Genomic DNA, 15,052 nt, shown 5'->3' with positions numbered 1-15,052 from the left:
TGTAGTAGTGTTACTGCAGCCCGTAGAGACGCTTGACACCCTAATTATCACCAGAGTACCATCTTGACATTTACCAACACAGACCTGTATCAAAGTAATTGGTTTAGGTCTCACTACAAGGATGTATTATAGACAGATGGAGAGGAGCAGGAAAACATAATGTCTTTCACTTAAGCAGAATGTTAAATAAATCATCTGATCGTGATTCCTTTTGCGTTCATTAAAGTCCACTCGATAACTAGTACTAACCGAGCCCTGTACGGAGTACACTAGTACAGTATGGAGTCGAGCCCTGCCTGTGGCTGTGTACTACCTGTACAACCTTGCATATTGATTTTTTCCCTTTCATGATATTACTAAGATGATGTTTTTTCCCCTGCCTGATCTAGTGGTTCTGGGGGACCATTCAGATGGATGCCCGGGCTGATGAGTCCATGTACTTCTATGAGAAGGTTAGTACACAAACCATTCAATCTAGTGTGTGTGTGTGTGTGTGTGTGTGTGCCAAGATATGCCCCGATATACAATTTATTTCGACCTTTTATTCATGCAGGTGAAATCGAGACACAAGATCTCTTTTACAGGGAAGCCCCATTTAGGGTTGCAGCAGTACAAAGTTGCCATTAGTCTGCCATTAGATTGGACAGTAAACCTTTAGTGAAACTGAAATTACACCAGTTAAAATTAATTCTCTTGTGTAGCTTTTCAGCGAAAAACGACGTTTTTATTCCAAATATGGCACCTGTGTGATTTACGCAAATCCATTATTAAAACAATGTTTGGGGGGGGGGGGGGGCTGCTGAAGGGGGTCTGTGGTGTTGATCTCCTCTGTGGGTGGAGTCCGCAGAGTGACCGTATGATCACTCTGCGTATGCTGCTTGCATCTGCACGCAGGACTTGATTCGCGGAACATTGTTCTGTTTGTCTGATCTTGATTAATTGGCATTAATTCAGTGAGTCTATTTATTTTCATTCTTATTACCGGTAGTTGAAGTTTGAATGATAGGTAATCAAGGTTTCTTTCTCTCTCTCAATGTATCTCACTATCTGTCTGCCCCTTCCTTGTCCTCACTCAGTCTGCCGACAGTCCCACAATGAAGAAGGCCGTGTCCCTCCTCTCCCTCCACACGCCCAACAGCAACCGCAAGCGCCGGCGCCTGCGCGACACGCTGGCTCAGCTCACCAAGGACACCGAGGTGTCTCCCTTCCCTCCGCCCAAGAGGCACTCGGCAGAACGCTCGCTGTCCATGTCCCTGCTGGACATCTCCAACACCCCTGACACGTGCAAGGGCCTGGCAGGTAAGGAGGGGGAGGGTTGAGACCGCCCGGGGCTCTGCAACACTGCACACGTCCGACATCCCTGACACATGACAGGAGACCCTTGCAGATAAGATATAACCGATAGAGGGAGAGTTATAGGCCTTTCTAGGGCTACCCCAGAGGGAAAGTAAGGGGTTGATGGGGGGGCAGGGGAGAGAGAGATGGACTACTTGACATGTTGAATACATTCAGGGGCCTGATAGATAAGTGGGAATGAGATGGAGAGATTGGGGTGAGACAGAGAGTGTGCAATTGGGGAGAGGTCTGGGTGGAGAGGTCTCGTAAGCCCTCTACTTGACATGTGTCGACAGTGACGCATAACACGGTCAATACAATGAGATAAACTACGTAGGGTCCTGCCCAGTGAGGAGGAACGGTGGGGAAGATGATATGGAGAGCACTCGCTGTCATCTCCTAATTCTGAGATGTTTCAGGAACACATTAGGTGGTGGAAGATGGGTAAACTTTAATACATCCCATTCAGACCTGAGGTTCTAAAAAAATAACGCAATATGACCAAGTTTGACCAAATACCGCAATTGATATTGTGATGATGATGGTATTTTATGACGGTAATATTAGTTTCTTTATAAAATTAAGGATAATTAAGGATTAAATTAAGGATAATTAAATGGCAAAATTTGCAGATCTACAAGATAACAAAAACACATTGAGCTTATAGATTTGCTCATTTTCAAGTGATTAAACAGGACAACACTTATGCCATATCACGATATTGATATATATTCCTAAACCAATGGTGTGCTGTCCATGAGCCTGCTGCTTGATGTCTCCATGCAAGGCTGTGGCAGATTGGACAGGATGGTGAGAGAATTGTCTAGAAACCCAGTCAGATAGAGGCGGGTAGACCTGAGCAACACTGTCCCAGTGGGCCGACTACTTGATGTCTTCAGCACAGCAAAGACATGCAAGGTTCTGGCTGGGGACGAAGGCTGTCTTCTACCAAGCTGTCCTTCCTCACCAGTGGTGAGGAAGGAGAGATTGATAAAAGACAGCCTTCTTCTTTTATGGGAGAGATGTTTTAATAATAAACCAAATAATAAGCGAATGAGCCAAAGAAACAGACGAGGCAAGAATCAAGAATGTACTTTTAGTGGCTACTGGCCATACATCGTGGGTGTGCAACATTGCCAGGTCTCTAGACGGCCTTATTAGAGACCTCACACTGGCCAACACTGACAAGCGGACGACTGCATTAGCGGGAGAAGTGTGCCCTAATCAGCCTGCTCTGACAGGCAGCGCTGGGCACTTCCCACGGTTCCTCACTCCTGTAGGTGTGGGTGACTGGCATATAACTGTGTTAACAATGTTTACTTCAGCGGCTACTTCAATTAAAGATAACCCCGACAATGCAATGCAGCATTCATCAAATATTGTCTGCCTGAGCTGAGCTGACCCTATACCACTCCATATATATACTGTACATGTAACTGCTATGCGTACTGGTTCCCTGACCCTGACTTTGGGAAACTCTACTGCTTGTTCAGTTGCCACAGGAAGTGGAAGCTTATTTACTGATGCATTAAAAGCTCCAGTTGTCAGATCCATCAAAGCTGCCGCTATTTTAGCGGTCTTGTCTAGTAGCCATAGTTACTTACAGATCAAGTACGCGGTGGAAAACTGTGAAGTAAATCAGTGGTTTTCAAACATTTTGGGCAAATCATAATCTCAAGGCACACCTGGATTTACCTGGTCTCATGACGGCACCAGTGTGTCTCTGCTCACCGTTTGGGAACCACTGTAAGTAGATATTGGTGCCACAGTTGTAGCCCACATCCCTACCATGTATTTTTGAACTATGTGTTCCCACATGTCGGACTAATGCTCCACCTGAATTACGTTTGGATCCCGTCAATCAACCTCACCTTTGATGGCTGGGTGCACAACAGGTGGTTGCATCCACTGGCACTAATGCTATATAGAGTGAGAAACAAATTGGAATACTCAGTTTAGGTATAAACGCAACGTTAATCTGATGGCCAATAAGAACAAAGGAAAGGACGGGTAAATATTGACGGGTAAGATTTCTCCCGATCATTGCAGCTTAAATTAAAATTATAATTGATTTATAATTTGATCATGTCAATCATTCTGCCTGCTGAGGCACAACACTTCCTAGATGGTTCATTTCTCTCCTCCATATAATACTTGGACCACAGAGGGATGATGCATTCTCTTGTCTTCTTTATGGAGCATTGGATAATTAACCACAAAGCATGTCCAAATGCAAATTTGGAACCATCTGGGGTAGAAATGTGCCATCTTGGAAGCAATGTAGGCGTGCTGTATTTGCCCTCTGTGAGTGTTGACATAATATAGGCAGTGCAAGACAAATTAGTCTGCCAGACACAGTGGGAAAGTAACTACCGTAAGTAAATAGACATGAGGTCAATTGTGTAATGTCAGGTTTTCATGAGAAAGGACACACAGGTCTTGGCTTCTCTCCGCCCCCCCCCCCACACACACACACACACACAGTCCATTGCACTTTATTGCACCATCTCACCGTGCACCTCAATGCCCTGTGAGGAAGAGAACTGATTTGACAGGCTCCTCCATTAACGATATACAGCTATAAACGTTTGCATTCACTAGTTCAGTCAGGACAAAGTAAGAACAATATCATTCACACGATGCTGTTCTTCCCGTTGTCGTTATTTTTTTTCTTCTGCACGCTGTTGAATCCATGCAACGTTGTCTCTGTCCATCTTCCCCTCCCTGTCGTCGTCTGTCCTTCCAGAGAGTTCCAGGCCGTCTAAGAGTTCCACTCCAGCACCGGTCAAGCAATCTGCCAGGTGGCAGGTCTCCAAGGAACTCTATCAGACAGAGAGCAACTACGTCGACATTCTGTCCACCATATTACAGGTGGGCCTCGTGTGTGTGTGTGGGCGGTTAGGTTTGAACATTCTTACCACATGCCACATAGGTAGGCCAGTTGGTTGCCCATGACAACAGTGTCAGGCTACGCTACTGTCATTAAGTGTGTGTGTTGTGTGTGCGTGTCCTGTCTTATCATCCGTTCCCAGTGGTGAGGCAGACGGCTGACCAGTGAGGGAGAAAATGGCCTGCCTGACCGTCTCCCTTCTAAAAGTTCTTCCTCCTCCACTTTTCTATGTCTTTCTCTCCTCTAGCTGCAGCCCCACATGAACATGTCGACATCTGCCTCCTCCTCCTCATGCCTTCTATACTTCTTATCTCTCTCTCTCCTCCAACATTCCTTTCTGTCACTCTGTATCTTTCAGGTTTTTTTCCTGAGGCCCTCTTGAGGATTGCCTTTTCTCACTGCTTTCACCTTCACCGTCTCCACGGCTCTGCCTTTACAGTCATCCAGACAGTTTATTTAACCACTTGAACCCTGGCGTCCCTATCAAAGGTTGCGCTAGAATTGTAAACGGCCAGCCTGGAATAGAATGATTACAGTTTAGTTTACCCTACTAAACTATATCGGCCATATCAAGTTTTTATTTGTGAATGACAAGCATGTGCAATGGCTACAGTACATTCCCATTTTCATTTCAGTTCACACGTTTTGTGTGTGGGTGCAACAAACAATACAATGCAATAGAACACATTTTCTTCACAATAAAGTATCAAACGATACTGCAGAAAAATGGGAACGGAATACTTCATGATGTTGATTGGCTAAAGTCTAAATATATGCTACTCACAGGTTATGGTGAGTGGTGACATACAGTAATGGGTTATTCAGTGCTGTTCGTGCGGCGACATAGCAAAGCCTACACTGGTTGTGCAGTCGACGTGCTTTGATTGGTCAGTCGCTGTGATTGACAGCCTAACCTTAACTTCAGTAAAACTATACCTAAACCTAACCCTAATCTCAGTCAATTTTACTTGCCTGGCGGCGTGGTTATAAGCACAACATGTGTTAATAACTGCAGGCTCACTCCTAATCTTCCACCGTAGTCTGAAAACAAACCTCTTCACACTATCATAGCCTAACTTGGTAACATTTTACATACAGTAGCACTCTATAGTGTACACGCCCGGGAGTCATCCTAACCAGATGCCCGAACCACCTCAGCTGGCTCCTTTCCAGGCGAAGGAGCAGCGGTTCTACTCTCTCGTGTGACTGAACTTCTCACCCTATCTCTAAGGGAGATGCCAGCTACCCGTCGAAGAAAACTAATTTTGGCCACTTGTATTCGCGACCTTGCTAAATGGCTAAATTGTAAATTGTGTGTGTGAGAGTGTGTTTCCTGTTCCCAGCTTTCTGTGGGGGCCTTGAGCCAGCAGGCTACCTTTCCAGCCACACACCACCATTAACGTTCAGCTTCAAACTGTTCTACTATCTCAAGATAGCTTCCATTCATCAACGGAAAACACCATTCATCAACGGAAAACACCACTAATGACTTTTTCATAGTACCACATTTATATAGGGCAAAAACGATAAGCCTCTATTGTATTGTATTGTATGGCTGGCGTCTAATGAGGACAAATGCAGCAAAGTCATGTTGATTAAGCAAAGTTTCCTGGTGGAGTATTTGGCATAACAACAGAGGAGTCTGTTTCATAGCACTTCCTATTCCATAATTTGACCTGGCCCATTTTACAGCATAGGGATATATAATTCATATTCATTACAACATTATAGTAAAATCTGACGACTCAAAAATGGACTTCAATAGAACGAAAGGCTGATTATTAAAAATGTTCATGTTTGAACTGCCCCATGACTATTGTAGTTTTATAAACCAAACGATTGAGCACATCAACTTTCAGCTATTCTCTTAATTCAACACATTCAAGGGAAATGGTATTGACCCCAAAGATCTCCTTAATTACCATATAAAACAGTTTTCCCCCCTTGCATCAGAACATGCCTTTATAACAAATCCAATCTTATATGGAATGGTATTTAGAGTTTAGGTTGGGTTGACAAGGGTGTCGGGCGAGCGAGAGACACACTGAAGAAATGGCACACTGTGATTTGCCCACAAGTTCATGTGCAACACAGTCACTGTTCAGTTAAAGCCTGTGTCCGTTAAACGGCAACATACTATGCCTGCACAGGACAGAAAGAGGGGGAGGCAGTTTGTTGTCATTGTAGGTATATATATTTTTTGAGGTGTGCAACCACTCCTATAGACAGCTATGTGTCTCCCTGGGTCTGTCCAAGCACGGAAATAGTGTTATAGCGTCGGTTCACCAAGTGTCACTGTTGCACAGACACACACAGGCCAGGGAGGAGGGCTTGTACAGTACAGTACAGTACAGTACAGTACAGTACAGTACAGTACAGTACAGTACAGTACAGTACAGTACAGTACAGCTCACTTGTGACGGGTCTGATTTTGATGTACCTTTGGACTGATGTGGAACCCTGTCGAACATAATTGATACAAGGAATTAACAATCACTATCCTTTATTTTATTAGCTATTCAAGGTTCCATTGGAGAAAGAGGGCCAGGTGGGTGGGCCTATCCTGGCGCCAGAGGAAATCAAAACCATATTTGGCAGTATCCCAGACATCTTTGAGGTTCACTCTAAGATAAAGGTAAACTTCAGCATTCAAGAGGTTTTATTTGTCACATGCTCGTCACATCTATGTGCGGAAAAGGAAACTTTGTAGATGGAGTAACATGAGCTGACAGGAATCTAGTACAAATGTAATGGTGTGGGGTTAACATGTGTATTGTTCTTACATGTTGTGTTAACGTCATCAGGCTGACCTGGAGGAGATGCTGACAGACTGGTCTGAGGATAGGAGTGTGGGAGACATCATCCAGAAATATGTGAGTGAATTAATTGACATCTCTAGCATACCTTCACATGGCCACCAGCTGCGTAATGTATACACATTAATCGCAATTATCCTCTTATCAATTAGTACACCATTTTGCTTACGCGCAAGTTAAAAATTATTAGTTGGTGACGTTCCAGCTTTAAAGCATGAGAGGTTTTGAGGAACCAAATTATTTATCTTCTTTCTAGTCGAGATGAAGAAGCTTTTATGAAATTGGCATGCACAAATTGGTTGAGAAATGAAAAAAAAAAGATTAATGGCCATGAAATAGATAATGGAGGCACCTAGTAAGCTGGAGAGTGGACAGTTAATTAAAGGTAAAGCTATTAAAATAAATACCCTTTGAGATATATTCAGATTATGCAAAGATGAACTAGTTGTGAACTAGTTGGATGGACTTTTGTTTTCAATCACTAAATTAAACAATTGTGTTTTATTTAAATGTATATACAATATACATTACATTGTTTTCTTGTGTTACTTTTTTTAGTTGAGTCACGACTGAGAGTGAATTGTGTCGTACGTGGAAAATAAAATACAATTCTGCTGTATTCAGCTAGAGACCAATCAAAAGAAAATAGAATTCATGTCAAATGCTGTTTCAATAAAGGCTTTAGTTTAGTCCTTACAGAGCCTATCATCTGATGGACAGGAAATCCAGAGGTAATTGGATGTAAACATGCTTTTTGTTCATTATTTTGCTGCGGCCAAAACCTGCTCATCAATCTTCCTTACCCCAACTCACCTCTGTCCATCGTGGTTGCAGCTGTACGCAAAACTGTAGAATCCATTCCTTGGGCATAAGATGCAGCTCTCTACAGCTCATAGTTTTTTTTTTTCCGTTCATTGTTATTAAGGAAGGACACAAGAATGGAAGCTGTTCACACTTATCTTGCCCAGCCTCGGCAAACTTATTTTTCTCAGTAGCATTATTATAGCACTAGACTCTAGAGATCAAATGAAGGGCTGTGGGGTGAGGTCTGGGCATGCAGCACAACAGATCAGCGTGTAAAAAGGTTCATTTTGAATTTACGTTGAGATAAGATGAAGCACTCATTTCGGCCTGTCTGTTCCTTCCTCAGCGTTTGTCAAACGCTGAGGCCTGAGAGCCCGAAACATGTACGTTTTCAGTCTCGGAGGTAAATAAAGTCAATATAATGAGTGCTGGCCTTATATTTTCGAGCCTTGCACCTTTAAGGATTTTGTTTGAACCTGGAGTGCTGCGGGTTGTCTGCTACGGTAGTACTTCTCTCTCCATAAACCCAGAATTATTTGCTGAAAATATAGCTATATTATATATCTATATCTACAAGCTCACCATGTGTTGCATGCAATGCATTATACATGTGCTATTTTTATACAATCTGTTATGACATGCCAAGAATATGGATGCTATTGTTTACGTGGTTCAGAGCCTGTGATGTGACAGTTGACGTACTAATGAGTCCTTTTTTAGCCAACTCTTTTGCTTCTAGCTTTTCTTTTATCCCACGATTTTGTAACCCATTTTTCACCCCTGTGTGAATGATCTAATGTGATCCTGGGCTCTAGACACCCTCCGCCAACCTAGTCCCCATATATGGGGGACATGGTGAGAGCAACGGACTTGAACTCATGCTTCTTTCATGCCTGAGTGTCCAAGTCGCTCCTTTACACCTGACAGGGGGGGAGTTTCCTTGGTTGGACGTAGCGCGTGGAAGGAACACGTTATTCCAATAATATTGGCACTCATATTATGAGTGCCGCGCTACGAGCTTGTAGGTCTGCTATTTTTGAAAAATAGTGGCCAAATACAGATAATTCTGGGGGTCCTTGACAATAAATATTTTGAGAACCACTGATATAGAAACATAGGTATTTCAGAAAACTGTCAGGATTTAGAAGACCTTTTTTTATAATTTCGACGTCGGGCCTAAGTCGAAATGTAAAGAGAAAACTAAACCTGGCAAAATCACGTGCAATTATGTAACTCAGGAGGTAGAATATGGCACTCTTCTCACTGAGCTACACAGGGAACGGAGTCTCTAACCCTCACAATGTTACTGCTATGCTCTGTGGGCTAAGATTAGTCTCTTCTGGCCAGTGATGGGCTAGGCTGAATAAGAAAAGATACGACCTCATTCAAAAACAGATGACTGTGAACTCGCTCTTTTAGGAAGTATAAGATTAGATATCCCTTTCCTGTGCAGAGGACCACATAAAAGAAACCCACTTTTCTCCTTCTGACTGACTCTCTCTCTCTCTCTCCTCCCCAGTCCAAAGACCTGGTCAGGTGTTACCCGGCCTTTGTTAACTTTTTTGAAGCGAGCAAGGAAACCATTGTCAGGTGTGAAAGACAGAAGCCACGCTTCCACGCTTTCCTCAAGGTAGGATGTGAACGTACTGTATATGTGTGTGCATGCGTGAGCACAAGGCACAAGCCGCACAACTGCATGTGTTTGATGCATGTGTTTGACAAGCATGGTAACATTTTCACAGAACGGTTCACTCGTCATTATCTAGTATCTACACCCCCTTATGCCACTTTAAACGGATGTTTGCCAACACAAGGAGTTTATCAGCAAAACATTGCATTAGTTTTCTCCAACACAAGTTAATCGTGTCCAATGGCCATACATTTAGAGTAAAAAAGACCATACATTTATGCCAGTCCATACAATATATAGCCCAAATCTTCTGAAGCCTTCAAGCCAAGCAATGGCACTTACATCACCCCAAGTCTACATTATACTAAGGGAAATAGTTCTGTCCCAGCGTCTTTCATTGGTTCTGTGAAGCTGTTATTTTTGTAATTTCCAAATAGATTTACAGCTACTTTTAGCCCATTCACTGAATTTGATGTCACCAGACGACATATCAGTAGATTTAGATATTTGATCATCTGGCTTCGCAGACTATTAGGATCTCAATCCAGTGAACAAGGCGTAAAGTTCCGAACCATTCAGTTCAGCTGTATGATCGTCTGAACACCGGTTGACTACCAGCCAACATAGTAGAGGGAGTTGACTGACGGGGAAAGCTATTATCTGGCTGGTGGCAATTTCATGCCTTAGTTATCATCATCCACCGCCACAGTGTTTGTATCACCGTTCTCTTTCTCTCCCTCTTTTTCTCCTTCTAGATAAACCAGAGCAAGCCGGAGTGTGGCAGACAGTCCTTAGTCGAGCTTCTTATTAGACCCGTACAGAGATTGCCGAGCTTGAACCTCTTGCTCAATGGTAAAACAGACAAAATCCTTCTTTTCTTTTCTGACTTAACAGAAAGATGCATCCATAATTTTACAAGTAACCATACACATCCAAACCTTTTGTTGAGCAGAATATTGTGCGCAAGACATTTCCTAAGAAAAGTCCAGTGAGATGCATGACATGTTCTTTAAGTGCGTGCGTACATTTCCGACCCGTTGATAACTCTAATGATAACTGTATTAAAACATATTATAAAGGATACAATTATTATAAACTTCTATATTATACAGCTGTAGAATTGAAGAAAACCCAGCATCCAATTATTTTTGCATCATGTCGGCAGTCAAATGTGCGTAAGAGTGCTCTTTAGTGCGCACAGAAGATTCTGTTCATAACCAATAATGAATCTCAAGTAAGAAAACATCAATTTTTTTATTCTTAAAGGACCACTTTTCAACCAATAATTGAAGATGGGTTGAAAAGTGGTTAAGAATAATTGTGAATGAGGCCTATCATTTCTCTGGTGCAAAACTCCATTGATCGTTTGCCCTAACCCCGCTATCGGTTGTTTCCCATCGTGCAAGCTGCAGCGCTCTGTCGATTATATTTATTTATAGTATTTTGTGGGCTTTTGATTATTCAGTCATAAGAAAATCTCTCTTCATCTGTTCCTTTTATTGACTTCTCCACTCAATTTTATTCTCTTCCTCCTTCACCACATCTTTCTTTCTCTCTCCTTTGCTCTTACACTCTCTTCATCTGCCCCCTCCCTCGTCACGACATTAGACATAAAAAAGCACACATCGGATGACAACCCAGACAAGATATCTTTGGAGAAAGCCATCGATGCCCTCAAAGAAGTCTTGACGTAAGTTACCGTGACCGTATCTGTGATGCCTTGGCTGATGGTTTAGCGTTATTTATTACTATGGCCATTTCTCAATAACTGTACTTGAGTACTCTGAAAATGTCATCGGTGACAGGCGAAGTACTGTCTATTACTATTTCAAAAGTTTGCATCTAGCCAAGTTCAGTCCAAATGCCTGGAATGGATGTATATTTGTTGCGTTGGGAGGTGACTTAAGTGAACCTGGGACAATCGAGTATCCCAGAATGCATTTCCACCAAACGGCAGCAAAGTCGGAGGAGAACACCCACTACAAATGTGTGAAATATGAATGAATGTTGTGTCACAGAAGTTTAGTTTTAAGATTTATTTTTGGCAATAGTTTATTTGCTTCTAATAAACAGTTGTGTTTTGCCAAGTCCCGTAAAAGACACGCAGTGATTGACCAGTACATTCACTTTGATTGGCACTTTTTCATGTCAAGTACCCCCAAATTGATACTAATTAGCCCGCGGACCCCCATTTGAAAAGACATGCCAGGGACCCCCATATAAGAACATTTTTACGGCTCTAGCAGTGATTCTCAACCCGTTTAATTTCAAGGACCCCCAGTTTGACATGCATTAGTCATGACCCCATTTAAATAGCATTTCTCTCTATAGGATCCATTTGGTTCCAAACTATCATTTAGCTGGGGACCCCCTGGAACTCTCCCAAGGACCCCTGGGGGTGCCTGGACCCCACTTTGGGAACCACTGAGTGGCTTTAATATTAGCGCCCCTCACTTCACACGGGTGTGATATTTACTTCATCACTTCCATCCTAATTTTCTTTTCTCTTTCCCCAGCCACATCAATGAGGCCAGGAGGATGACAGAAGGCCAGAAGCAGTTCTTTGATGTGGTGTATGAAGTAGACGGCGTTCCTGTAAGTTAGAACATTATTGGATTGTTGGAGTATACATTGTTTGGGCTATTCATATATGGGCAATTCTAAGCCAGTTGAGGTCAAGCAGCATTCACTCCAGGAGACTCGAGAGCAAATAGCCATGGCCAAGCTCACAGACTTTGCTTCTTGTCTGACAGGCAGTTGCATCCACATAGAGAAACTTTATTTTCAATATTCTGTAAGTTCCATATTGAAGTCCCCCTCCATTATTTTCTGCAAAAATAAGCGTTATTTCTTTCCTTCTAAATAAATCCTTTGACTGAAAGCAAGTTGACCAACGTACAAGTAAACAACGATGCACTTTGTCATGAAAACACTCTTTCTGGAGCACTGCTGTTTTTAGATGCTTTTAAGAGAATCTGTTTATCAAGGGTTGAATTGGAGGTTAGTCCCTGTGACTGACTGAGAAGTGCATGTATCCGCCTGGGTGACGGCAGACTGCTGGTGCTTTGGAATGGGGTCAACATATGGAATGAATTCTGTACTGGCCATATATAGAGCGTGTTGGAACAGGAAGGACGGGTGGGGAAGAATCAACATACGGAATGTCACAACAGGTCAGCTCCATATATGGAGATCTAAGGCCTAAGGTTTTGAGGTTTGAGGTCAGATGTAGAGTTGCTGGCCGGCTCCATATATGCAGATCTAGGTGATGATCCAGTCTTCTCCATGTATGGTTATCCAGGGTTAGATGAGTGACCATATATGGAGGTGTGATGTCACGAGGCGTTATCATATACAGTATGGTGGCATGATGCCATGAGGCGTGACCATATATGGAGGTGTGATGTCATTAGGTGTGATCATATATGGTGGCGTGATGCCATGAAGCATGACCATATATGGAGGTGTGATGTCACGAGGCGTGACCATATATGGAGGTGTGATGTCACGAGGCGTGACTAACAGATGGGAGATGCAGGTTTTAATTGCGAACGCAGTGAGCACTTACTATGAGACCTAGCAGATCATGTCTGTCTGTGTGTGTGTGTGTGTGTGTCTGTCTGTCTGTCTGTCCCGCTATACGTCCAAATATGGAGTGTGTTGCATCATCAGCTCCATATATCGGCACAAAAGGGTCCAGGTCCACATATACAGTAACAGCGGGACAGACAGACACACAGACAGAAAGACATGATCTGCAGGGTCTCAGCTGCGTTCGCTTCCCGCGTTTGCGCGTCTTACTGGTAGTAAATGCAACCTACGGTCATGGTGTCAGAAATGCCATAAAAGCCTCAAACTGATTTCCTCAACCGGTTGGCTCAGAATGATAATACCTAAACATCCATCATGAAACCTTCAGTCATGACATTTTATTCAGCTTTTATTCCATGTACTCTCTCTCTCTCTCTCTTCTGCAGGCCAACCTGCTGTCCTCTCATCGCAGTCTGGTGTGCCGTGTGGAGACCATCGCTTTGGGAGACCAGCTGTGTGACCGCGGAGAACAAGTTACACTCTTCCTGTTCAACGACTGCCTTGAGGTAACGGTAACACAAACACACATACGGACAGTGGTGCTAAAATAAAGTGTATAAAGACAATGTTTGTTGACCAAATTTCTCTCACTGACGCCCTGCCGGACAGGCGGACACCCATCCATCCACTGCTCTCTAGCAATTTTCCCACTGCCGTGCGAGGGTTTAGAATTCCCCGAAAATAAACAGTGTGAGCAGTGTGACATAGACTCTGTCTAGATGTGAGCCCAACCTCTAGTGAGGATAAAAAACCCTGCAGATTGTTTCCTCATCGGTGTAACCTCCATTCTGTGTTCCCTCTCTAGAATAATGTTCCCGAGTAGGTTAAATTATGTTAAAGGTAGGGTAAGTGATTTTCTAAAAAGCTTGTGTTAAGTGTTAAAAAGCTTCTATATTGTGAGTCTCCATGTCTCCCCAGCTTTTTATTGAACAGAAAATGCATTTTCAGGTCTGGATACCAATTTTATCCAAACAGGAATAGAGAACTCAGTCAGGAGGATACAGATTAAACAAGTGGAATTGTAAGTGAAGAAATGAGCAGACAAAATTGGAACTCGAACACTCTAAACATTAAGCTGATATATATGGCAAATTTCTCCTGATTGGCTGAAATGTTGTCGCCTACCTGGAAAAAGTATTTTCTGTTTGTATTATTTATAAAGAGCTGGAGAGACAGTGCAGAGACCCCTGTTATTGAACAGACACTATAGTAGTGCTGCACAATTAATAAAAAAAATATCTAGATTCAGACAGACACCCATGCAATCTTATTTAGTGAAGAATCGTGAAGCACTAGTTGGCTGTCCAATTCATTTTAGTTAGTAGTTACTCGTGTGTTTATTATTATTTTCATGGAAAAATGAGAATCGTGAAAATGGAGATTGAATATTCGGAAAAGAATCGTGCAGCACTACACTATAGCAATGATTACTATCATATATTCATTAACCTTTTAACAAAAAAACTTTGTTACTTTAAAACCTAAGAAGTAAGAATATCACTTAACCTACCTTAACAGTTTAACGGCATAACCCGTGTACGAAGCTATTTAATCCATGTTCTCCCTCTGCGTAATACGCTAAACCCGCTTTTTGTTTTATGTGTTTAATTCGCCGTTTTGTAATAATTTTAAATAAATATTGGTGTTTTGGTGTTTGTCACGGACCTGGTGGCGAGGCGGACGCGTTATGATGACGTAACCGGAAATCAACCAACCGCCGGCTTGCAAGGGCTTCTGGGAAACTGAGTCCAATGCAAAGTGATCGAGGGTGTAGGGGCCATCTTAGCTCACTTTGCTCTTTGTCTGTGACCCGGATCACGGAAGTGGCTTTTGTGTGTTTTCAAGCGGATTTTCATGGATCAAAGGCGCAAAGGTAATTAAACAATCCCGGCAGCATCGGTATACCTCATAAATTAATATACAGTAAAGCCCTCAAAGTGTTAAAAATCGATTCTATGTAGCCAGAAGGCTAAACTTCATTAAACA

The 15,052-nt window shown here is 42.7% G+C and overlaps 1 protein-coding gene across 3 annotated transcripts in view; it reads left to right on the top strand.

Moving 5' to 3' along the window:
* Window positions 1-15,052, top strand: part of ect2 (epithelial cell transforming 2) — a 46,464-nt gene that overhangs the window by 15,283 nt on the left and 16,129 nt on the right. For all 3 annotated transcript variants that reach the window (XM_080771117.1, XM_080771118.1, XM_080771116.1), the window contains 10 exons: window positions 390-452; window positions 1,077-1,299; window positions 4,082-4,206; window positions 6,741-6,860; window positions 7,030-7,098; window positions 9,365-9,475; window positions 10,231-10,327; window positions 11,084-11,165; window positions 11,992-12,070; window positions 13,453-13,572. In XM_080771117.1, coding sequence (XP_080627243.1) covers window positions 390-452; window positions 1,077-1,299; window positions 4,082-4,206; window positions 6,741-6,860; window positions 7,030-7,098; window positions 9,365-9,475; window positions 10,231-10,327; window positions 11,084-11,165; window positions 11,992-12,070; window positions 13,453-13,572 — 1,089 coding nt within the window. The remainder of the gene's footprint in view (window positions 1-389; window positions 453-1,076; window positions 1,300-4,081; window positions 4,207-6,740; window positions 6,861-7,029; window positions 7,099-9,364; window positions 9,476-10,230; window positions 10,328-11,083; window positions 11,166-11,991; window positions 12,071-13,452; window positions 13,573-15,052) is intronic.

The sequence above is a fragment of the Protomyctophum bolini genome, assembly GCF_963924005.1.
Source record: "Protomyctophum bolini genome assembly, chromosome: 8".
NCBI classification, from domain to species: Eukaryota; Metazoa; Chordata; class Actinopteri; order Myctophiformes; family Myctophidae; genus Protomyctophum; species Protomyctophum bolini.
The sequence above is the reverse complement of the archived record's forward strand: the minus strand, read 5'-3'. Positions and strand labels throughout refer to the sequence as shown.